The sequence below is a fragment of the Hippocampus guttulatus genome, chromosome 22 (assembly GCF_054856545.1).
Source record: "Hippocampus guttulatus isolate MCC_2025c chromosome 22, RoL_Hgut_1.0, whole genome shotgun sequence".
In the NCBI taxonomy this organism is placed as follows: domain Eukaryota; kingdom Metazoa; phylum Chordata; class Actinopteri; order Syngnathiformes; family Syngnathidae; genus Hippocampus; species Hippocampus guttulatus.
In genome coordinates this window covers 1,221,870-1,245,072 of record NC_141282.1, presented here as the reverse complement: position 1 = coordinate 1,245,072, position 23,203 = coordinate 1,221,870, and the positions used below count along the sequence as shown (strand labels likewise).

The following is a 23,203-nucleotide window of genomic DNA, read 5'->3' as shown; positions in this document are numbered from 1 at the left end:
GGACCGGCTCGAGGACCGAGGGGCGGTCCATGGTCCTCGGCCTTGGCCTCGGCCTTGGGAGTCAAGTCCTTGGCCTTGGCCTTGGCCTCGGATTGCCGGTCCTTGGACACAATGAGGGATTAGAGCCTCGAATCCCTTGTATAAGGACTGCAAAAATCACGAAGGAATCTAATAAATTCCATCCGTGGAAATCCATATTGATGGATGACCTCTGGCGCTTTAAGAGGGGCGGGTCTGCCACTGACAGGTAACAGTTAGTGCAACGAATAAAGAGCGGCATCACAGTTAGTTTCAATCACGGTTTGTTACGTTCGCAATCGGCAGTTTAAATGGCGTATAAAGACTTTCTGTAACAGTGATGTCTTTTATTTAGCTATTTTTGCACAGTCGTCACGTTTGTGCGGTAGCACTAGAATGTTTGTTTGAACCAAGTAATTTGCGTTACAGCTGGAGTCAATAATGTCAGCGCTTCACTTCCGGGTTTGGCCGTTGGGATTTGGAGTCCTTTTGCTCGATTCCAGTTATGTTTGCTGAATGCTTTCTCATGTTTGGAATAATGAATATTGATAATACATAGTTTAAAATCATGGTTGATTTAATTATTTATTATTATTATTGTGAAGTTGAAGGTATTAATTAATGTAGTATTAGTGGTAGTGGTACTCAGTGATTGACTTCTATGCAAAGTCATTTCTCAACTTGTGTTTACTTCATATTAAGAAACTACTGCACTAAAACATTAATTCATAAATGTATACCATGTGATTTTATTTTTTTTTCTCAGTATAAATAACACGTACCCTGACTGTTCTACTCTTTGAATAAAAACACTTAATTCAAGCGTTAGGGAGTGCAAAGGGTTATGATGGAGGGGTGTTGCAAATCATGAAGACCTGCCAAGTGGTATGATAGCATTGTTTTATACATGTCCTCGGCTAGGCTTAGTTTCAAAATCAGTCCTTGGTCCTTGGCCTTGGCCTCGGAAAATTTCTCAAGTCCTTGGCCTTGCCCCGGAAAATTTTCCAAGTCCTTGGCCTTGGCCTTGGCCTCGGAGTCAAGTCCTTGGCCTTGGCCTTGGCCTCGGGTTGCCGGTCCTTGGACACAACACTGGGAATTAGTTGGCTGGTCTCTCGATGCAATCGACAAATTTTTTTCGACGAAAAGAGAGGGCAGTGGGGAGCCTGCTTGCCCCCCGGGGACATTTGCTGCCGGATACGCCCTTGATCCATGGAGAAAGTGGAGAATGGCGTGCCCGTCAATACTGTCCGTTGAGGATGTGGAAGACATCTACATTATCGGCCTTTTGATAACAGGTATGCTGCTGTTTGGTGTTGGCAGCTTTCTGTTCTATCGCAAAATTCAACCGACGGGAGCGGCTTCATTGGAAGTGAAGAAGCTGCCGGTCATTCTGGATGGTTTGGCACGAATGTCCAACACTCAGACTCAAACGGTGACTGAGCTCAACCACAATATAAATGCGGTTTTGGAGCGACTCCGTACGATCGACAACAACATGGAGAAGTTGGAATCCGCGCTGCGGAAAGAGATTGCGGATTTGGCTGATCGGCGCCAGTGAAGAGATACAGGCCACGGACTCAAGGCTGTCTGAAATTGTTGGCGGCCGTCCCTCCAAAACAAACAACGCTATCTGGCCCTTTCCCCTGGATGGAAATATGCATGGAATCTAGGGCCCCCACCATAACCCCCCTCCTTCTCGGCGATGGACTGATGAGCCGGGACTGCCTTCATGAGCAGACCTCGACGAAGCAGCTATGACCTGTACACGCATACACATACACAACTGGACAACCACACGCGCATACACATCCTTATTATCACCGTCTTCATCGCTCCGATTCTTTTTCCCCCGTGACGTGGTTCGATCTGCAGAGCGCTCGTGTTGTCCGTGCAGCTGGTCAGGACGGCCGCGTCGCGGTCACCCCCCTCCTCCACCTCCCCCCTTCCCATTCATCCTCCCCCTTATTACATGTTATGTCTTGTGACTTGTTGTAACTGTCATATGCTTATTTATGTGCTAGGGTCTTTTTTTATCCTGGACTTAAATTATCCTCAGAAGAGGATTGTCACGTTCCATATTTGACAGCAGGGGGCAGGCGTTCTTGCTTGCCGCCTGCACACCTGCCACCCATTTGTTGACAATTGCACCTGCTATATCTAGGCGCTCCGACAGTCAACTCACTGCCGGAGTATTCCACGCCGTGCCATTTGCTATCGTCTATTCCTTCTCGGTTAAAACTCTGACTTACATGACTATTTACTATTATTGCGTGCCTTGATATTCCTCTCGTGTTTGATTAGTATTTTACTTAAGAACTTTCTCCTTGCCGTTTTTGTTTCGCAAGCGTTTTCTGTTATTTCCTGGTCCTCTTTTTGACCAGCGTTTTCTGTTGCTTCGTTATTATTTCCTGGCCCTCTTTTGACCAGCGTTTTCTGTTGTCCGTTTAGACGGGGATTTTGTGTTATAATAAATTTCATTTTTTATGACAAAATTCCTTTTCTGTGTCTGCTGTTTCGGGGATCCACTTACCTTTCGTAGTTGTGCACGAAGCGATTATTCTGTCGCTTCGGGCTCAACATGACAAGGATAGTTCGAGCGTGGGGTTTTTTTCCCTCTCCCTACCCAGCGTTTTCCTTTCTGAATTCTGACTGTAATTTCCCCATTGCGGGACAAATAAAGGGATATCTTATCTTATGAAAACAAGCTATGTTTTGCATGCTTGAGAACAGGTCACAATTCTAAGGAATGTAGAAATAGAGCCACGTGTGGAGTATGTCAAAAGAGTCATCCAACCGAATGAAGATCATTCTCCAACGGAGACACCCTCAGCACAAAACACCACGGAAGAAAGTACATGCTCACTATCTTGTTGTGTCAATGGAAGTGATGGTAGGAGTACCCGTCTGGATCTCAGCACCTAATGCAACTGATACGGAGATCATAGCATATGCGCTCTTGGACACACAAAGCAACCACGCGTTTGTCGATCAAGAATAATGTGCAAAGCTTAAGGTAGACATGGACCCAGTTAAACCGAAACTCTCCATTATGATGGAAAAAGACTCAGTGATAAAGAGCGAAAGAGTTTGTGGACTTAAAGTAAGAGGATTTTCCTCAAAAATTCCCATTGACCTACCTCCAGCCTACACAAGAGACTTCATTCCCTTTGACCGCAAACATATTCCTACCCGCAAAACAGCCACTTCATGGAAACATCTGGTTGATATAACCCAAGAGATACACCCACCAATCGATTGTAGTGTTGGACTATTGATCGGTTATGACTGCTCCAGAGCCTTGATTCCAAGAGAGGTCATTACTGGAGGTGACTCTGAGCCTTATGCTGTCAGAACTGATCTCGGCTGGAGTATTGTAGGAAGAGCAGTACAATGTCTAACTGCAGGAGATGTGACAAGTCTTTGTCTTCGAGTATCTGTCAAAGAGTTACCACCCAAAACACCATCAGCCATCATTGAAGTTCTGAAGTCTAATCCTGCAGACACAAAGCAGGGAAAAAAGGGATATCTCAAGACGACATTCTCTTTCAGCAAGTCGGAGGCCTCCAACAAAATGAGCGCGGCCATTGTGAAATGCCTGTTCCTTTCAAAGCACAACCTCACCTCCCAGACAACAAAGTGCTGGCTTTGACACGACAGAAACGATTTAAAAGAAAGCTGGACAGAGAGGACAAGTTCAGAAGTGACTGTCTGAAGTTTATGAAGAGTGCTTTGAAAGATGATGATGCAGAGAACGTAGACTCCAACTCGAAATTCGTAGAATACCGGAAGGAGGTGCACTTATTTGGAGTGTCATCTTCCCTTAGCTGTGCCAACGATGCCATGGAATAAGATAAGATATCCTTTATTTGTCCCGCAATGGGGACATTTACAGTCAGAGTTCAGAAAGGAAAACACTGGGCAGGGAGAGGGAAAAAAAACCACGCTCGAACTATCCTCTTCTGAGGATAATTTAAGTCCAGGATAAAAAAAGACCCAAGCACATAAATAAGCATATGACAGTTACAACAAGTCACAAGACATAACATGTAATGAGAGGGCGGATGGATGGGAAGGGGGGGGGGGGGGGCGACCGTGACGCAGCTTAACTGACCAGCTGCACGGTCACCGAGCGGTCTGCTGATAATACTACGTCACGGGGGGAAAAGAATCGGAGCGATAAAGACGGTGATAATAAGGATGTGTATGCGCGTGTGATTGTCCAGTTGTGTATGTGTATGCGTGTACAGGTCATAGCTGCTTCGTCGAGGTCTGCTCATCATGAAGACAGTCCCGGCTTATCAGTCCATGGCCGAGAAGGAGGGGGGTGATGGTGGGGGGGCACTAGCTTCCATGCATACTTCCATCCAGGGGAAAGGGTCCAGATAGCGTTGTTTGTTTTGGAGGGACGGCCGCCAACAATTTCAGACAGCCTTGAGTCCGTGGCCTGTATCTCTTCACTGGCGCCGATCAGCCAAATCTGCAATCTCTTTCCGCAGCACGGATTCCAACTTCTCCATGTTGTTGTTGATCGTACGTAGTCTCTCCAAAACCACATCTATATTGCGGTTGAGCTCAGTCACCGCTTGAGTCTGAGTGTTGGACATTCGCGCCAAACCATCCAGAATGACCGGCAGCTTCTTCACTTCCAATAAAGCCGCTCCCGTCGGTTGAATTTTGCGATAAAACAGGAAGCTGCTAACACCAAACAGCAGCATACCTGCTATCAGAAGGCCGATAATGTAGATGTCCTCCACATCCTCAACGGACAGTATTGACAGGCACACCATTCTCCACTTTCTCCATGGATCAAGGGCGTATCCGGCAGCAAATGTCCCCGAGGGGCAAGCAGGCTCCCCACTGCCTGCTCTTTTCGTCGAAAAAATTTTGTCGATTGCATCGAGAGACCAGCCAACTAATTCCATGGTTAGTTCTTCGGATGAAAATACGGTAGGAGGCTAGGAAAAGTTAGACAAAGACAGCACAAACACTAAGTGGCGAGCAAGGAGAGGGTGGGGGTTGAGAGGCAGGAGCTCAGCAAAAAGCGTCCGCCTTCGTCGAGAGCCAAGGATATGTCTTGCCATCCATAATGAGAAACAGTTCCCCAATGCAGCTAGTTTCATGAATAAGAATTTCTGTGTTGATGACAGACTCATAAGCGTGGAGTCAGTTGCGGAGGTGAAAGATCTTATGAAAGAAGCCCAACCTCTGTGTGCAAGAGGAGACATACACTTCCACAAATTCCTTTCCAACAATCTAGAAATGCTCAATTCAATCGATGTAGCAGAATGTGCTGAGGATGCAAAGAATGATGATTTCAGGCCTGATGACCTACCAGTGCAAAGAGCGCATGAAAAAAGTTGGAAGATCAAAGGTGACAGTTTCTCCTTCAAGAACAAAAGACCCCTGAGACGAAGAGAGACTCTTTCCGTTGTAGCCTCTTCGTACGACCCTCTTGGTTTTCTAGCCCCATTCATCTTTGATGGAAAGTGGATATGACAAGAGATGCGTGAGGGTGGTACAGGATGGGACAATCCACTACCTATGGACTTGAAGTTAAGGTGGGAGACTTGGCTAGAGGATTTGGAGAACCTCGATAAAAGTGAGAGTCCAAGATGTGTTATACCAGACACGATTGGCAAAGCGAGAGTGGTTCTAGAGTATATTAAAATTGAAGCCAAGCGATTCCATGGTTTCGTCGCAAGTCGGACCCAGAGAATCCAAGAAAATAGTGATGCAAATCAGTGGCACTACATTGACACAGAAAACGAAACAAAACAAAATCAACTGAGTCTACAAGCAAATTTGAAATTCAAGACTCTCCGTTATGACTGTCAACATGAAGACAGACAAGTGAGAAAAGTAACTTTAGATAGGAGAACGAAAATTAGGAAGAAAGGGAGAAGTTAGGAAGAAGGTAGAGAGCCTCAATAAGCCTTCCGTCGTTCAAAGAGCTGTCCAGAAGTTAGTGGTTCTAGTTAAGGTAACTAGGGAGAAAGCATCAGATGCTGATGAAACATATTTCTAAGTTAAGGTGTCAAATATTCAATCAAGAATAGGCCAATTTTTTTAGAATATGTAAATTCCATTGTTTGTTTGAATGACATTAAATTTGTCTCGTTTATTAAGGACACATCAGAACAAGGGTGAAATTACTGTTGATTATTTTCAAGAGTGTAAAGTAATTTTTCATTTACAAATGTTACACCAACAGTAATTTGGTGGGAGTATAACTGGCGCCAAGACTGAGTTGTTGGCGCCATGACAACGAAAATACAATTTAAGATAAGATAAGATAAGATATCCTTTATTAGTCCCACACTGGGGAAATTTACAGCCTCCAGCAGCAAGAATGTAGGCAGAAAGAAGAAGAAAAAACAAACAAACACCGTCCAATTACCGGTAAGTGCAATATAAATACAAAATGGATAAATCGCAGTGCTATTTACAGTTGTTTTCCACATCATTCAATTATTAAATATTATTGTTGCTATTTTTTATTCAGCAGCCTGACAGCAGTTGGTAGGAACGAGCGTCTGTATCTCTCCTTCTTGCAGCGCGGGTGTAACAGTCTCTGGCTGAAGGAGCTACCTAGTGCTGTCAGGGCGGGCTGGAGAGGGTGGGAGGGACTGTCCATCATAGCTTTTAGCTTAGTTAGCATCCTTCTGTTGCCCACCTCCTCCAGAGTGTCAAGGGAGCAACCCAGGACAGAACTGGCCTTCCTGACCAGTCGCTCCAGTCTCTTTCTGTCCCGGGCTGAGATGCTGCCTGACCAGCAGACAATGCCATAATGGATGGCCGAGGCCACCACCGAGTTATAGAAAGTCTTAAGGAGCGACCCCTGAACCCCAAAAGACCTCAGTTTCCTGAGTAGGAAGAGTCGGCTCTGTCCTTTCCTAATCAGGTTGTCCGTGTTTGTAGACCAGTCCAGTTTGTTGTTCAGAAGAACACCTAGGTACTTGTAGGAGGTCACCCTCTCTATGTCCATACCCTGGATGTTCATCGGTGCTGGTGAGGACTGTTTCCTGCAGAAATCCACAACCAACTCCTTAGTTTTCCTAGGGTTGATCTGGAGGAGATTCTGCTGGCACCAGTCGACAAAGTCCTTCGTCATTCCCCTGTACTCCCGATCGTCCCCCTCTGTAATGAGGCCAACAATCGCAGAGTCATCGGAGAACTTCTGAAGGTGGCAGGTTGGAGTGGCGTGTCTGAAGTCCGAGGGGTAGAGGATGAACAGGAATGGAGCCAGAACAGTCCCCTGCGGCGCTCCAGTGCTGCAGAGAAGCCTGTCCGACTCACAGCTCTGCAACCTCACGTACTGCGGCCGATTTGTGAGGTAGTCAGTGATCCATGCTGTGAGATGGTGGTCCACTCCGGCGTCCTGCTGTTTGCCTCCCAGCAAGTTGGGCTGGATGGTGTTGAAGGCACTGGAGAAATCAAAGAACATGATTCTCACAGTGCCTTCTCCAAGTGTGACAGCACTGAGTGGAGGAGGTAGATAATGGCGTCTTCCACGCCGATGCCAGGCTGATAGGCAAACTGCAGCGGGTCCAGTGCCGGGCTCACCAGCGGTCGAAGGTGGGCGAGGACGAGTCTCTCCAGCGTCTTCATCAGGTGAGACGTCAGCGCCACCGGTCTGTAGCTGTTCATTTTTTTGTTTAAAATTGTTTATTTTAGGCTTGTTGTTTTGCAAAAGTATTTTATATTTCTATGTGAATTTTTATATTTGTTTTTTCTTTAAATCCTCTGAATATGTTATTTGGAATGTTTTAAGAATCACTTCCGGGTCACGTGCCGTGGCTAGCGAGGAATGAGAGAAAGATCGAGAAGACAACTTGAGAGAGAGACAGAGACAGAGCTACGATTTATTTATTTATTTATTTATTCAATTTAATTTGATCTACTTTCAGTTTACCAAGGTGCACGCGGTATGTCATTTTGTGTTTATTTATTTAATGTCTTGTTAAAGATATTGTAATTTTGATGTTGTTTGAAATGTGTTTTAGTTTTCACAGTGTTCCACGATTAAACGTTTTTGGACATCAGTACGAGGCGTCATCCTTGACCGGGGTATCTACCCTGGTCAAGGATGCTTTGAATGACAGATTGCATATGTATGTAAAAGGTCGCACTATAAATTCTATAATCTGTTTTGCTATTGTCATATCAATATTAAAGCAATCAGTTGACGTTTTACTTTTAAATGTTTTTACAATGTTTAATATTTCATTATGATTCACAGCAGTAAGAAACATTGTGGAAGAGTTTTTTTCTATGTATTTATCTATTTCGAAAGAATTTATTGGATCAGGAATTTGTTTTGCTAAGTTACTGCTGATATTAACAAAATACTCATTAAATTCCTTTGCTATTTCTGCAGTTTCCTCAATAATGGTATTTTTCGCTTTCATAAAGTACTCCGGATAATCTGCTTTTTTAGAGATATTTCTAATTACATGATGTAATATTTTCCATATTTCTTGAATGTTGCTTTTATTTTGCTCTAATAATGCATGCAAATGGTCTCTCTTCCTAGTTCTTATAATATTTACTCATTTGTTTTTATAGGTCTTATATTTTGTTTCAGCTTCTTTGGTTCTGAATTTTAGAAACAATTTGTATAAATTGGTTTTCTTTTTACATGCATTTTCTATGCCTTTTGTTATCCATGGCTTACTTTGGTCTTTGTACTTTTTGAAGACCATAATTACTGGGAAAAACCAATTAATTAATTCCTGGGTTAATTGGTTCTGGAAGATTTTTTTTTTTGTATCTTGAAATGTTTTTTTGCGTACACAAGCAAAGAAAAAAACTGATTGCAGCGACTACAAAAGTAAAGTCCTAAAATACAAATAAATTTGTAATGATTTTTTAAAATAAGAACATTTTAGTTGTTACCAAATACCCATATTAATAAAAATAAATCATCATAAAAAAATCATAATAATTAATGCCACAACAATGAACAAATAAACATGGTTGATCATCTGAAACTTTCACTTGGCCTGAAGTTCCTCATACATATTGAAGCATTGATCCTGTATTCAGAAATACAAGACAAAATAACCAGGGATTCTACAGTGAAATAAAAATTTGAACCAGGGTACAAACATTTATATTTACAGGTACTGTACATGAAATTTTCATGATTAATATTGCACGAAAATTATTGTATGATCTGAAAATTGTGGTGGAGTTTTTAGCAGTTAGGCGAGGCAATAAAACAGTATGAAAAAGAAATTGTTTTTTGGTCTCTTATCAGTCAAGGTGGTTTTGCTCTGGTTTCACAGAGAATCTTCAGTGAAAGATTCTTTGCTGAAAAGCAGGTGGCCACAATAAACAACAAAAACATTATGCTGGTGTATGCTAATATATTATTTTCCATTACATGATGTATTGTCTTGAACAAAATATAAAGCTCAGAAAAATATTTTTGTTCAGGTCTGTATCTGTATCTGGACTGTGCTTGGATAGCCCGGGTGGCGGTGTGTGCCCGAGTTCTGGTCTCGCTCCGGGATTGCGTGTGCGTGCGCGTGGGCGCGTGTAAATTGAGGGGTTTGTTGTTTTTCATGGATGGGTCTACTTTATGAACGGCAAAAGGAGAGATGGATTCTGTCGTAATGTGGGTAAATAAGATGCAGTCGGTTTCAAGCAAGCAATAGTTTATTCTCGACTTGGCTCGAGCAGTCGTCGCACACACGTCTTCCTAGGTTTCCTAAGCTAACGACATTTTTCCCCGGCATCCATACTGTTAGGGCTTTCAAAGCAGAGCATAACAGCTATTACCACATCTCCCTTTCTAGAACACTGAACAGACAAACAGTATCTGTGGAAGCAAATATTGTTAACCAAATTCTGGATATTCAACAAACCTACTTTTCCACAACTTTGGATATTCAACATATCATATTCATATTCGAGCTGGGCGGCAGGTCCGATCCTCGGCTGCAGAAGCTAGCTCTTGGGACATGGAATGTCACCTCTAATGGAATGTAGGAGCTCATCCGCCCCTACACACCTGCCCGGCGCCTCAGGTCTGTGGACCAGACTTTATTAGAAGTACCAAGAACTAAACTGAGGCTCAGAGGGGATCGAGCCTTTTCTGTTGCTGGTCCCTCTCTCTGGAATGACCTCCACTAAACATTCGGCAAGCCTCCTCGCTGCCCATCTTCAAAACCCTCGTCAAAACTCACTTGTATTCTTTGGCATTCGACTCAGCATGACTTAGATTTGTTCTTGGTTTTACTGTTTGGTGCTTTCTACCGCCTTTATTACCGATTTGTCTTACTGTTTATTGTGCATGTTAAATTGCTCCATGTACACTTTGTATGCAGCGATGGCTGTTTGAAAGTGCTCTATAAATACTGTTGACTTGACTTGACTTGACTTGACTCTCTGGCAGGGAAGGAGCCCGAGCTGGTGTGTGAGGTAGAGAAGTTCCGACTGGATATAGTCGGACTTGCCTCCACACACAGCCTGGGTTCTGGTACTAGTTCTCTCGAGAGGGGTTGGACTCTCTTCCACTCTGGAGTTGCTCATGGTGAGAGGCGCAGAGCAGGTGTGGGCATACTCATTGCCCCCCGGCTCAGTGCCTGTACATTGGGGTTCACACCGGTAGACGAGAGGGTTGCTTCCCTCCGCCTTCGGGTGGGGGGACGGGTCCTGACTGTTGTTTGTACATATGCACCAAACGGCAGCTCAGCATACCCACCCTTTTTGGAGTCCTTGGAGGGTGTGCTGGAGAGTACTCCTGCTGGGGACTCCCTTGTTCTTCTGGGGGACTTCAATGCTCACGTGGGCAATGACAGTGAGACCTGGAGGGGCGTGATTGGGAGGAACGGCCCCCCCCGATCAGAACTCAAGTGGTGTTTTGTTATTGGACTTCTGTGCTCGTCACGGACTGTCCATAACGAACACCTTGTTCAAACATAAGGGTGTCCATATGTGCACTTGGCACCAGGACACCCTGGGCCGTAGTTCGATGATCGACCTTGTGGTTGTATCATCGGATTTGCGGCCGCATGTTTTGGACACTCGGGTGAAGAGAGGGGCGGAGCTGTCAACTGATCACCACCTGGTGTTGAGTAGGCTCCGATGGTGGGGGAAGATGCCGGTCCGTCCTGGCAGACCCAAACGTATTGTGAGGGTTTGTTGGGAGCGTCTGGCGGAATCCCCTGTCAGAAGGAGTTTCAACCCCCACCTCCGACAGAGCTTTTCCCATGTTCCGGGGGAGACGGGGGACATTGAGTCCGAGTGGACCATGTTCCGTGCCTCTATTGTTGAGGCGGCCAATCTGAGTTGTGGCCGTAAGGTGGTTGGTGCCTGTCGTGGCGGCAACCCTCGTACTCGCTGGTGGACACCAGCAGTAAGGGATGCCGTCAAGCTGAAGAAGGAGTCCTATCGAGCCTTTATGGCCTGTGGGACCCCAGAGGCAGCTGACGGTTATCGACTGGCCAAGCGGAACGCAGCTTCGGTGGTCGCCGAGGCAAAAACCCGAGCGTGGGAAGAGTTCGGTGAGGCCATGGAAGCCGACTTCCGGACGGCTTCGAGGAAAGTCTGGTCCACCATCCGACGTCTCAGGAGGGGGAAGCAGTGCACCACTAACACTGTGTACAGTGGGGATGGGGCACTGCTGACTTCGACTCGGGACGTTGTGAACCGGTGGGCAGAGTACTTCGAAGACCTCCTCAACTCCACCAACACGTCTTCCTTGGAGGAAGCAGAGTCAAAGGACCCTGAGGTGGGCTCTCCTATCTCTGTGGTTGAAGTCACCGATGTGGTTAAAAAGCTCCTCGGTGGCAGGGCCCCAGGGGTGGATGAGATCCGCCCGGAGTTCCTCAAGGCTCTGGATGTTGTGGGGCTGTCCTGGTTGACACGCCTCTGCAACATCGCGTGGTCAACGGGGAGAGTGCCTCTGGATTGGCAGACCGGGGTGGTAGTCCCTCTTTTTAAAAAGGGGGACCGGAGGGTGTGTTCCAACTACAGAGGGATCACACTCCTCAGCCTCCCTGGTAAGGTCTATTCAGGGGTGCTGGAGAGGAGGGTCCGTCAGGAAGTCGGGCCTCAGATTGAGGAGGAGCAGTGTGGTTTTCGTCCCGGCCGTGGAACAGTGGACCAGCTTTACACCCTTAGCAGGGTCCTCGAGGGTATGTGGGAATTCGCCCAACCAGTCTACATGTGTTTTGTGGACTCGGAGAAGGCGTTTGACCGTGTCCCTCGGGGAGTTCTGTGGGGGGTGCTTTGTGGGTATGGGGTACCGAACCCCCTGATACGGGCTATTCGGTCACTATACCACCGATGTCGGAGTTTGGTTCGCATTGCCGGCAGTAAGTCGGAATCGTTTCCAGTGAGGGTAGGACTCCGCCAAGGCTGCCCTTTGTCGCCGATTCTGTTCATAATCTTTATGGACAGAATTTCTAGGTGCAGCCGAAGCGTTGAGGGCGTCCGTTTTGGTGGCCTCAGTATTGCATCCTTGCTTTTTGCAGATGATGTGGTGCTGTTGGCTCCTTCAAACGGGGCTCTCCAACTCTCACTGGAGCATTTCGCAGCCGAGTGTGAAGCGGTTGGGATGAAAATCAGCACCTCCAAATCTGAAACCATGGTCCTCAGTCGGAAAAGGGTGGAGTGCCCCCTCCGGGTCGGGGGAGAGATCTTGCCCCAAGTGGAGGAGTTTAAGTATCTTGGGGTCTTGTTCACGAGTGAGGGCAAGAGGGAGCGAGAGATCGACAGGCGGATCGGTGCAGCGCCTTCTGTGATGCGGACGTTGTATCGGTCTGTCGTGGTGAAGAAGGAGCTGAGCCAAAGGGCGTAGCTCTCATTTTACCGGTCGATCTACGTTCCAACCCTCATCTATGGTCACGAGCTATGGGTCGTGACCGAAAGAACGAGATCCCGGATACAAGCGGCCGAAATGAGTTTTCTCCGCAGGGTGTCCGGGCTCTCCCTTAGAGATAAGGTGAGAAGCTCGGTCATCCGGGAGGGGCTCAGAGTCGAGCCGCTTCTCCTCCACATCGAGAGGAGCCAGATGAGGTGGCTTGGGCATCTGATTTGGATGCCTCCTGAACGCCTCCCTGGTGAGGTGTTCCGGGCATGTCCCACCGGGAGGAGACCCCGAGGAAGACTCAGGACACGCTGGAGTGACTATGTCACCCAGCTGGCCTGGGAACGCCTCGGGATCCCCCGGGGAGAGCTGGAAGAAGTAGCAAGGGAGAGGGAAGTCTGGGCTTCCCTGCTAAAGCTGTTGCCCCCGCGACCCGGCCCCGGATAAGCGGTAGAAGATGGATGGATGGATGGATGGATATTCAACAATCCGTCTGTTTCACCTTTTTTTTTCACAATCCCCCCCCCCCCCCCCACTCCACAGTTCACAAGTCGTGTCTGTGAGGTTCTCGCACCACTCTGCCACACCTCGTGGTATGACCCTGTGTGTGTGTAAGGACAGGTGTGTGACGGATGGTTGTGTGACCCTCGGGCGGTGCTGGACGTGATGTGGGGCGTTCTGGAGAACCCACTGTAGGCTCATTTGGTTGTGGTGCAGTGCTGGGTGTCAGTGTGTTAGGTGTGTGTCGAACAGTCTCTGGAAAAGGGACAAGATGGTGTCTATTCCTCCTGAGGGTGCCTGAAGGCCTCTCCACGATGTATGAACGTGGGGCTAAGTGGGAGGAAACCACTGTGCCTTGAGACTTTGCATCAGTGATCTACACTGGTTGTCCTGGAGTGAGTTGACTCAGACCTCTCACACGGTGTCTGTCGTTGAAACTTGCAGTGTCTTTACCTCTCTTCTCCCTTTCTTTCGCTGCAACGACATTGCCGTCCGGAAGCTCTGGGTCGAGAAGAGAAGGATGCAGGGGCATTGGGGTGTGCAGTCTTCTGCCCATGAGGAGTTGTGCAGGACTGGACCTGTTTGCGATCGGTGTAGCTCTATACGCCAACAGAGCCAGATACGGATCCTGAGCCTTCTTTAGCAGCTTTTTCACAGTCTGCACGTGACGCTCCGCCTCCCCGTTACTCTGAGCAAACCCAGGGCTGCTAGTAGTGTGGGTGAACCCATAGGCTGCAGCAAAGTCCTTGAACTCTCGACTGGAGTATTGAGGGGCATTGTCTGAAACAAAGATTTCAGGCACTCCGTGCCTAGCAAATATCGATTTGAGATGCACAATAATATTCAGAGATCGAGTGGGAGTTAGTTTGGCAATCTCTACAAACCTAGAATAATAGTCCACTACTAGCAGGTAGGTCTCGTGGTCGAGTGAGAATAGAGCAGAACCTACTTTTTGCCAAGGTCTCTGTGGGAGTTCACCGGCTATCAACGGCTCCACAGGGTTGGCACGCTCTTTGATGCATGTGGTGCAATTTCTCACCAGCTCGTTTAGTTGGCTGCTCAATCCTGGCCACCATACCGCCTCTCTGGCCCGCTCCCGGCACTTGGTCACCCCCTGGTGTCCCTCATGTATTGCGTCGAGGACAGAATTGCGCATTGCTGTGGGAATAACTAGTCTGGAGTCTCTGAGCAGTAGCCCATCGTGTACTGTAAGCAAGGCTCTATCAGGCCAATAAGCCTTAACTGGAGCTGTCAGCTTGCTGCTGTCAGGCCATTTTTTTTGACAGTATGACATGACCTCTGAGCAAACGCTGTCTTCCCGCAGATGTTCTCTCAGTTGTGCCATGTACGTTGAGCTGGCTGGCATGCTAACAATGATTTCATCCACATAGATGTTTGTCTCTTCCATTAAGTCTTTGTCTGCCCGTTTCAGGCTTGGGTTTTTGCGGACAGGTGAGCGCGAGAGTGTGTCGGCTGTAAACAGTTCTTTGCCAGGGGTGTGTGAGATAGTGAAACTGTACCTCATGAGTCTTAGTCGGAATCGCTGTATTCTGGGAGGAAGCTCGGGAAGTGCCTGGTGACCGAGCAGGCTGACAAGTGGCTTGTGGTCGGTCTCTATGGCAAAATGTCTCCCAATAAGGAAATCCCGGAAACACTCGCAACCCCAAGTCACTCCTAGCGCTTCCTTCTCCGCCTGGACGTACCTCTGTTCCGTCTCTGTCATTGCACGTGATGCGTACGCGACTGGTTTCCACTGCACTTCCTCCTTCTGTAGGAGGACTGCTCCTAGTCCGTATGACGAGGCATCCGCCGACAGCTTCAGCTCTTTGTTGGGGTCGTAAAGTGTCAGTACTGGCGGTGATGTGAGATCATTTTTCAGCTAATCAAATGCTCTCTGTTGTGCACATCCCCAGACCCAATGATTCTTCTTTGAGAGAAGGTCTCTCAATGGCTTGTCTTTTTCCGCTAGGCCTGGAATGTACTTTCCCAGCTGATTTAACATTCCCAGGAAGCTACAAACCTCTCCTGTATTGGACGGCTCTCTCATGGACCTGACAGCCTTTACCTTGTCTGGGTCTGGCTGCAGTCCGTCTGCGGACAGAATATGACCCAGAAACTTGACTTCACTTTTTCCCAGCTCACACTTCTCATTGTTAAGCGTGACCCCGGCTTCCTGGAGCTTGTTGAGAACTGTGTGTAGTCTGACGTCGTGGTTTTGTTGATCTCTACTCTATATGAGGATATCATCCATGTGGCATACGACTCCCTGCAGCCCGTCGATGATAAGAATCAGAATCAGAATCAGAATCATCTTTATTGGCCAAGTATGTAGAACACACAATGAATTTGTCTCTGGTATAACACGCTGCATTAGTATCATCGTAAACAACAAATCATTGAACCATTTTAGAGTAACCAGTAGTTTTGTAGTACCATTTTGTAGTACAAGAAGAGTGACTACGTCAGTGGCTGTTTAAGGAGTTAATGGCTAGAGGGAAGAAGCTGTTTAAGTGTCTACTGGATTTGGTGCGCATGGATCTGTAGCGTCTGCCTGAGGGGAGTAGCTGGAAAAGGTGGTGGGCAGGGTGCGGGGGATCCAGGATGATTTTCCGTGCCCTTGTCTTGATTCTTGAGACTCTTGATTCAGAGCTCCAGCTGCTCCACTTGTTGGCGGTACGCAGACTCGTCGCCGTCTTTGATGAGACCGATGACCGTGGTGTCGTCTGCAAACTTTATGAGTTTGACAGCTGGATCTGTTGAGGTGCAATCGTTTGTGTAGAGAGAGAAGAGCAGTGGAGAGAGGACACATCCCTGTGGGGCTCCAGTGCTGGTGGTGCGTATTGTTGATGTTGTTGCTCCCAGTCTCACCTGTTGTGTCCGTCCCGTCAGGAAGCTGAGGATCCACTGGCAGATCGTAGGGGACACACCGTGGTGGAGAAGTTTGGGGGTGAGGAGTTCCGGGATGATGGTGTTGAACACAGAGCTGAAATCCACAAACAGAATCCTTGCGTAGGTCCCTGTGCTGTCGAGGTGCTCGAGGATGTAGTGCAGACCTATGTTGACTGCGTCTTCCACAGACCTGTTTGCCCGGTAGGCAAACTGGAGAGGGTCCAGCAGGGGTCCGGTGACGTTCTTTAGGTGGTCCAGCACAAGGCGTTCAAAGGACTTCATGACGACAGACGTCAGGGCGACAGGCCTATAGTCGTTCAGTTCCGATGTTGCCGATTTCTTGGGAACTGGGATGATGGTAGACTGTTTGAAGCAGGATGGGACCTCACACAGCTCCAGGGATCTGTTGAAGATTTGTGTGAAGACCGGAGCCAGCTGGTCAGCGCAGACTTTCAGGCAGGAGGGGGACACTTTGTCGGGCCCCGCAGCTTTCTTGATCTTCTGCTGCTTGAAGAGCCGTCTCACGTCCTGTTCGTGGATCTGTAGTGGAGAAAAAAAAGGGGGGGGGGGTAGAGTGGTTTCTGGTAGAGGTGGGTGTGTGTGGGAAATGGGGGTGTCCTTTTCAAATTGGCAGAAAAACATGTTTAGTTCATTAGCAAGACCCTTATTGTTCACTGTTTGGGGGGGGGGGTGGCATTCTATAGTTAGTGATTGCTTTCAGGCCATTCCATACAGATGCAGAGTCGTTAGCAGAGAACTGTTTTTTCAGCCTCTCTGCATAGCTTCTCTTAGCGATATTAATTTCCTTTGTCAATTGGTTTCGGGCGTGTTTGTACAGTGCCCGATCTCCACTTCTAAATGCGGCCTCTTTCTCTTTCCTGAGTTGCCTGAGTTTGGGAGTAAACCATGGCTTGTTATTGTAGAAGGAGCGGAAGGACTTCGTTGGTACACACATGTCCTCACAGAACTGATGTATGATGTTACAGTGTTTGTGTATTCATCCAGTGTGCCCGTTGAAGTTTCAAAGACGCCCCAATCAGTGCAGTCTAAGCATTCTTGTAGAGCTAGCTTTGCTTCATCTGCCCATTTCTTCACAGTCTTAACAACCGGTTTAACACATTTGAGTTTCTATCTGTATGTAGGTATTAAGTGGATTAAATTGTGGTCAGAAAGACCCAATGCTGCACGGGCGACCGATCGGTATGAATTTTTGATTGTTGTATAGCAGTGGTCTAGAATGGTGCCTTCTCTGGTAAAACAGTCGATGTGCTGCTTATATCTGGGAAGTTCACGGTTAAGATGTGCTCTATTAAAATCGCCCAAAATGATCAGGGGTGACTCTGGGTATTTTAGTTCGAGTTTGTTGACTTGTTCAGCTAGCGTTTGTATCGCCGTGTTAGCGTTAGCTTGTGGCGCAATGTAAACACCGACTAGTAAAAAGTAGGTGATCATGGACATGCGTCGCTGAAAATGTTCTGGGGCTGACGCAATGCCGAAGGGAAATCTGTTAAAGCGGAAGCGGCCAAAGGGAGTTATGAATGTGGTGTATAATGACAATTCAGAGGACAACGGGATTTGCCAGAATCCTCTATTGGCATCCAATTTGCTGAAGACCTTAGAATCTGAATCAGAATCAGAATCAGAATCATCTTTATTGGCCAAGTATGTAGAACACACAAGGAATTTGTCTCCGGTATAACACGCTGCATTAGTATCATCGTAAACAACAAATCATTGAACCATTTTAGAGTAACCAGTAGCAGTATTTGTAGTACAAGAAGAGTGACTACGTCAGTGACTGTTTAAGGAGTTAATGGCTAGAGGGAAGAAGCTGTTTAAGTGTCTACTGGATTTGGTGCGCAGGGATCTGTAGCGTCTGCCTGAGGGGAGTAGCTGGAAAAGGTGGTGGGCAGGGTGCGGGGGATCCAGGAGGATTTTCCGTGCCCTTGTCTTGATTCTTGCAGTGTGCAAGTCCTCAAGAGTGGGTAGGGCGGTGCCAACGATTTTTTCCGCCGTCCTAACTGTCCGTTGAAGTCGGATTTTGTCCTTTTTTGTGGCGGCCCCAAACCAAACCGTGATGGAAGAACACAGGATTGATTCGATGACTGCCGTGTAGAACTGTCGTAGCACCTCCTGTGGCAGGCCATGCTTCCTCAGCAGCCTCAGGAAGTACATCCTCTGCCGGGCCCTTTTCAGGATGGAGATGGTGTTGACTTCCCACTTCATGTCCTGGGAGACTGTGATTCCCAGGAACTTGAAGGTCTCGACGGTTGACACGGGGCAGTTGGATAGTGTGAGGGGCAACTGTGGAGAAGAATGTTTCCTGAAGTCCACGATCATCTCTACAGTCTTGAGCGTGTTCAGCCCGAGGTTGTGTTGGCTGCACCAGAGCTCCAGCTGCTCCACTTGTTGGCGGTACGCAGACTCGTCGCCGTCTTTGATGAGACCGATGACCGTGGTGTTGTCTGCGAACTTTATGAGTTTGACAGCTGGATCTGTTGAGGTGCAATCGTTTGTGTAGAGAGAGAAGAGCAGTGGAGAGAGGACACATCCCTGTGGGGCTCCAGTGCTGGTGGTGCGTATTGATGATGTTGTTGCTCCCAGTCTCACCTGTTGTGTCCGTCCCGTCAGGAAGCTGAGGATCCACTGGCAGATCGTATGGGACACACCGAGGTGGAGAAGTTTGGGGGTGAGGAGTTCCGGGATGATGGTGTTGAACGCAGAGCTGAAATCCACAAACAGAATCCTTGCGTAGGTCCCTGTGCTGTCGAGGTGCTCGAGGATGTAGTGCAGACCTATGTTGACTGCGTCTTCCACAGACCTGTTTGCCCGGTAGGCAAACTGGAGAGGGTCCAGCAGCGGTCCGGTGACGTTCTTTAGGTGGTTCAGCACAAGGCGTTCAAAGGACTTCATGACCACAGACGTCAGGGCGACAGGCCTATAGTCGTTCAGTTCCGATGTTGCCGATTTCTTGGGAACTGGGATGATTAGCTCCTGCCAGGGAGCCGATAGTCTGCTCCACAGACGGCAGTATGTATCTCTCTCTGCAGACCGCTTCGTTGAGGCGTGTGAGGTCGACGCAGATGCGCACTGAGCCGTTCTTTGTGGGCACAGGAACTATGCCGGAACACCAGTCCGTTGGCTCTTCCACTCTGGATATGACACCAATGTCTTCCATTCGCTTGAGCTCCTCTTTCACTTTTCCAAGTAAAGGGATAGGGACTCGTCTTGGTGTGGTCAGGGAGTAGGGAATGGCGTCTGGCCTGAGCTTGATAGTGTATGGCTGCTGCATCATTCCTAAACCCTGACACACTTTTGGGTAGGATTCTTCCATTTCAGACTTGTCTATGGTGTCTGCTGTGTAGACTAGTTTAAGCTTAACGCTTGCTGGTCTGCTTAACAAGGCTACACTTAAGTAATTGACAACATAAATCTCTTCTTGTATCACTCGCTCCCCCTTGCATAGTTGCTCACTGTATCTGCCTAACACAGATAGGGGCATTCGACCTGGGCCAAATAATGGTCTGTCGGTTCAGACTAACTGAGAGGCGCCCTCTGTAATGGCATGGTCGATATGGGCCGGAATAACTGAGACGTCAGCTCCTGTGGTAATCTTAAATTTTACTTTGTGGTTTCTAATAGTCAAATCAGCAAACCATGGGTCTAATCCTGCATCTACCGAGGAATAAGGGAGTGTCCTCATTGCAGTCTGTCTCTACAACATGTACTGTTTTGGTAGACTAACAAACTTTGCTGTAATGGCCTCGCTTTCCACATGCGTGACATGTGACATCTCTAGCTGGGCATTGTGCTTTGGCATGACCGGATGACTCTCCACATCTGTAGCATGCCTGACCATCCGATGATGATGGCTGTGGCTTTGCTGATGAGTGCTTTGGGTGTTCAGGGGTCTTGTGTATTCATGGTTTTTGTTTTCTTCCTTTTGTTACTGCATCAATGTCCATCATGCCTCCTCCTCTGAGGTCGTTTTGCTGCTTTTTAATTATTTCTGACTGTCTTGCCATGTTGACTGCTTTTTCCAGCGTCAAATCTGCGTCTAGCTGCATCCTCTCAGATAAACTGGTGTCTTTCAGCCCCACCACGATGCGGTCCCTTATCAACTCGTCGCGGGGTGCTCCGTATTTGCAGTTTTCCGCCAGAGTATACAGTGTAGTAATGAATACGTCAACAGCCTCACCTGGTTGCTGCACTCTCTGATTGAATTTAGCTCTCTCATATATCACGTTCCTTCTGGGTACAAAGTACGTTTCGAGGTTCTTTACCGAGGTGTATTGCTGTCTCTGTGCGTCGGTTAAATCTTGCCCTCGCAGGATGTCGTCTGCTTCATCCCCCATGCAGTAAATTAGCGTGTTCACCTGGTTAGCATCTGTGCTAAGATGAAGGTTGCTGGCCAGTCTGAATCTCTCGAACCTGCGTATCCACCGTTCCCAATTTTGAGACTTTGAGAAGTCAAATGCTTCCGGTGGTTGTATGGAGAACGTAGCGCTCGGAGGAAAGTTGGCATTCGTCGGGAGCTGAGGAGTTTGTTGCTGCCGCGGCTCTGCTGCGGCCTCGTTGTTGCCATCTTCGGACATCGTTTTTATTTTTATTTTTTTCAGCTCCAAAAGTTGCTCTTCGTGCTCTTCTTACCGCTGTCCGACTGTTGACACCATGTCGTAATGTGGGTAAATAAGATGCAGTCGGTTTCAAGCAAGCAATAGTTTATTCTCGACTTGGCTCTAGCAGTTGTCGCACACACGTCTTCCTAGGCTTCCTAAGCTAACGACATTTTTCCCCGGCATCCATACGGAGAAAAACAACAACAACGTCTGCACTGCAGCACGATCGAAACACGCACAACTAAAACACTTCCTGCTTTTCTTTTCTCCAGCCAATCAGACGCTATCAACAAAAATCATGTCGAAGCAATTATAAAACAACAGAATATAATTTAGGTATGCTTGACATGAAATATGATGCTCCAACATAAAATGATAGTAATTAATATTATAACATAAGCTTACATTACATATGTTCACGCTTTGCAATACGTGTGTTAAAAAACAAACAAAAAATAAATTTAATGCTCAGGCTATTACCGATAGTTTCCTGTGCAACTGCAGAACTTTACCTTTTATCGACATCTCGTGGTGTTTTGTGTTGAACTACTGTACTTAACCTCACCTCTCCTGCTTCCGATGTACAGTCAAACTTTGGTTTTCGAACGTCTCTGTTCTCGACCAAATCGGCTTTCGACGAAAAATAACGAATTTTTGAATAACTTTATAAATGGAGATCTCATACTAGCAGACAGAGGATTTGACATTCAGGAAGTGGTAGCACTTGTGGGAGCAGAAGTTAAATATCCAGCTTTCGTGAAAGGGAAAACACAGCTGAGTGCGACTGAAGTTGAATCGACAAGGAAAATAGCCAATGTCAGGATTCATGTGGAGCGTCTAATAGGAACTGTGCGACAGAAATTCACGATCCTTGGTGCTACTTGTCCAATAGATTACCTGACTTCAAAACCTGGTGATGAGTGTACAATTCTGGACACGATTGTCTTTGTGTGTTGTGCCTTGACTAACATGTGTCCATCTGTTGTACCTTTTGATTGAAGCAGGCATAAACATGATTCTATTTGATATGTAATATGTAACTATCAGTGGTATTGTGATACATGTACTGTGGCAAAGTATATTTTACAAAGAACATTACAGATATGTTTTTGCTATTTATTCTGGAAGAAATAATTTTGTACGAATGGAAATAAAACTAAATCTCATATTCAAGTTATTACTTTTTACGTGTGCATTCACAAATCACCAAATTAGTCAGGAAACAACTCTTTCGTGTCGAAGTCTGCGTAGTAAAAAATGCTTGCGCGATCAGCGCGAGCCCTCCGACAGGGCGCGCTGCACGGAATTGTGGGATACTGTTACGATTTTTAGCAAAAAGGACAGAACCCTCGGGAATGCCTATTGCTTGCAACTGACCGATTTGGTGTTTGGAGCCACACTGGGTTGTTTTACTAAGTCAGCAAGGAAACATCAGAGCACGGCTGGGCACATACAAGCTACGGTGCGTTTAAAAACGTTTGGGGACACTCGCGTAGAACTGCAGCTCAGTGAACCGGCACTACATTGGTGAGGAAATGAACTTGATTTTACATTTCTTCTTGTCATTTTATTTCGTTAGTATTAAATTAATAGTAACGAAATAAAATAACAAAGATACAAAAATTTATCAAATAAACCTGCTCACCTGCAATTTATAATGGCGCATTATAGTCAGCTTCGTGCACGAAAGTTCATTCTGTGGTAATAGCTGTTATGCTTTTACTTTGAAAGCCCGAACAGTATGAATGCCGCGTGAAATGTCGTTAGCTTAGGAAGCCTCGGAGGACGTGCCTGCGACGACTGCTCGAGCCAAGTCGAGAATAAACTATTGCTTGCTTGAAACCGACTGCATCTTATTTACCCACATGACGACAGTTCAATCTCAGCTGCTCAACATTTTCAGTTATTTGCTGTTGTAACGCCGATTTTTAAAATGCAAATGATCAGTTTACTTTATTTTTAAAGAATAGTTTGTTTTGTTATTGTTTGGTTGGTGTCTTATATGAAACTGCGACATTGTGCAATTTATTGGACAGACTTGTTTGAGATCACACAGCGTAATTTGGGTGACATTTTATTTAGTATTTTTAAATCATCTTTTTATTTTTGACAATATCTGTAAATTTAGTTTCCTGCTCTTAATTGTGAATGCATACTTGATGGTTTAAATGCTCCTGAAATTAGGGTAAGTGCTCCTTGACGAGCCTATACTGTCTTGCAGTCTTCCTCAACTGGCGGACCACGATCCACGACCGGACCGCCGACCTCCTCTGTCCGGACCGCCGACCTCCTCTGTCCGGACCCTCGGCAAATTGTATAAAATAATAAATTATAAAGTGATTTTTACGTTATACATTTT

At 46.8% G+C, this 23,203-nt stretch overlaps 1 protein-coding gene across 1 annotated transcript; it reads right to left on the bottom strand.

Annotated features, from left to right (window-relative positions):
• Nucleotides 1-13,712: 13,712 nt before the first annotated feature.
• On the bottom strand, nucleotides 13,713-20,820 carry LOC147185930 (uncharacterized). Its single transcript, XM_086103867.1, has 3 exons — nucleotides 20,176-20,820; nucleotides 15,402-15,427; nucleotides 13,713-14,094 (listed from the first exon to the last, which is right to left on the bottom strand). The coding sequence occupies exons 1-3, from the start codon at nucleotides 20,818-20,820 to the stop codon at nucleotides 13,713-13,715; spliced, it is 1,053 nt and encodes a 350-aa protein (XP_085959993.1).
• Between the last annotated feature and the right edge of the window lie 2,383 nt (nucleotides 20,821-23,203).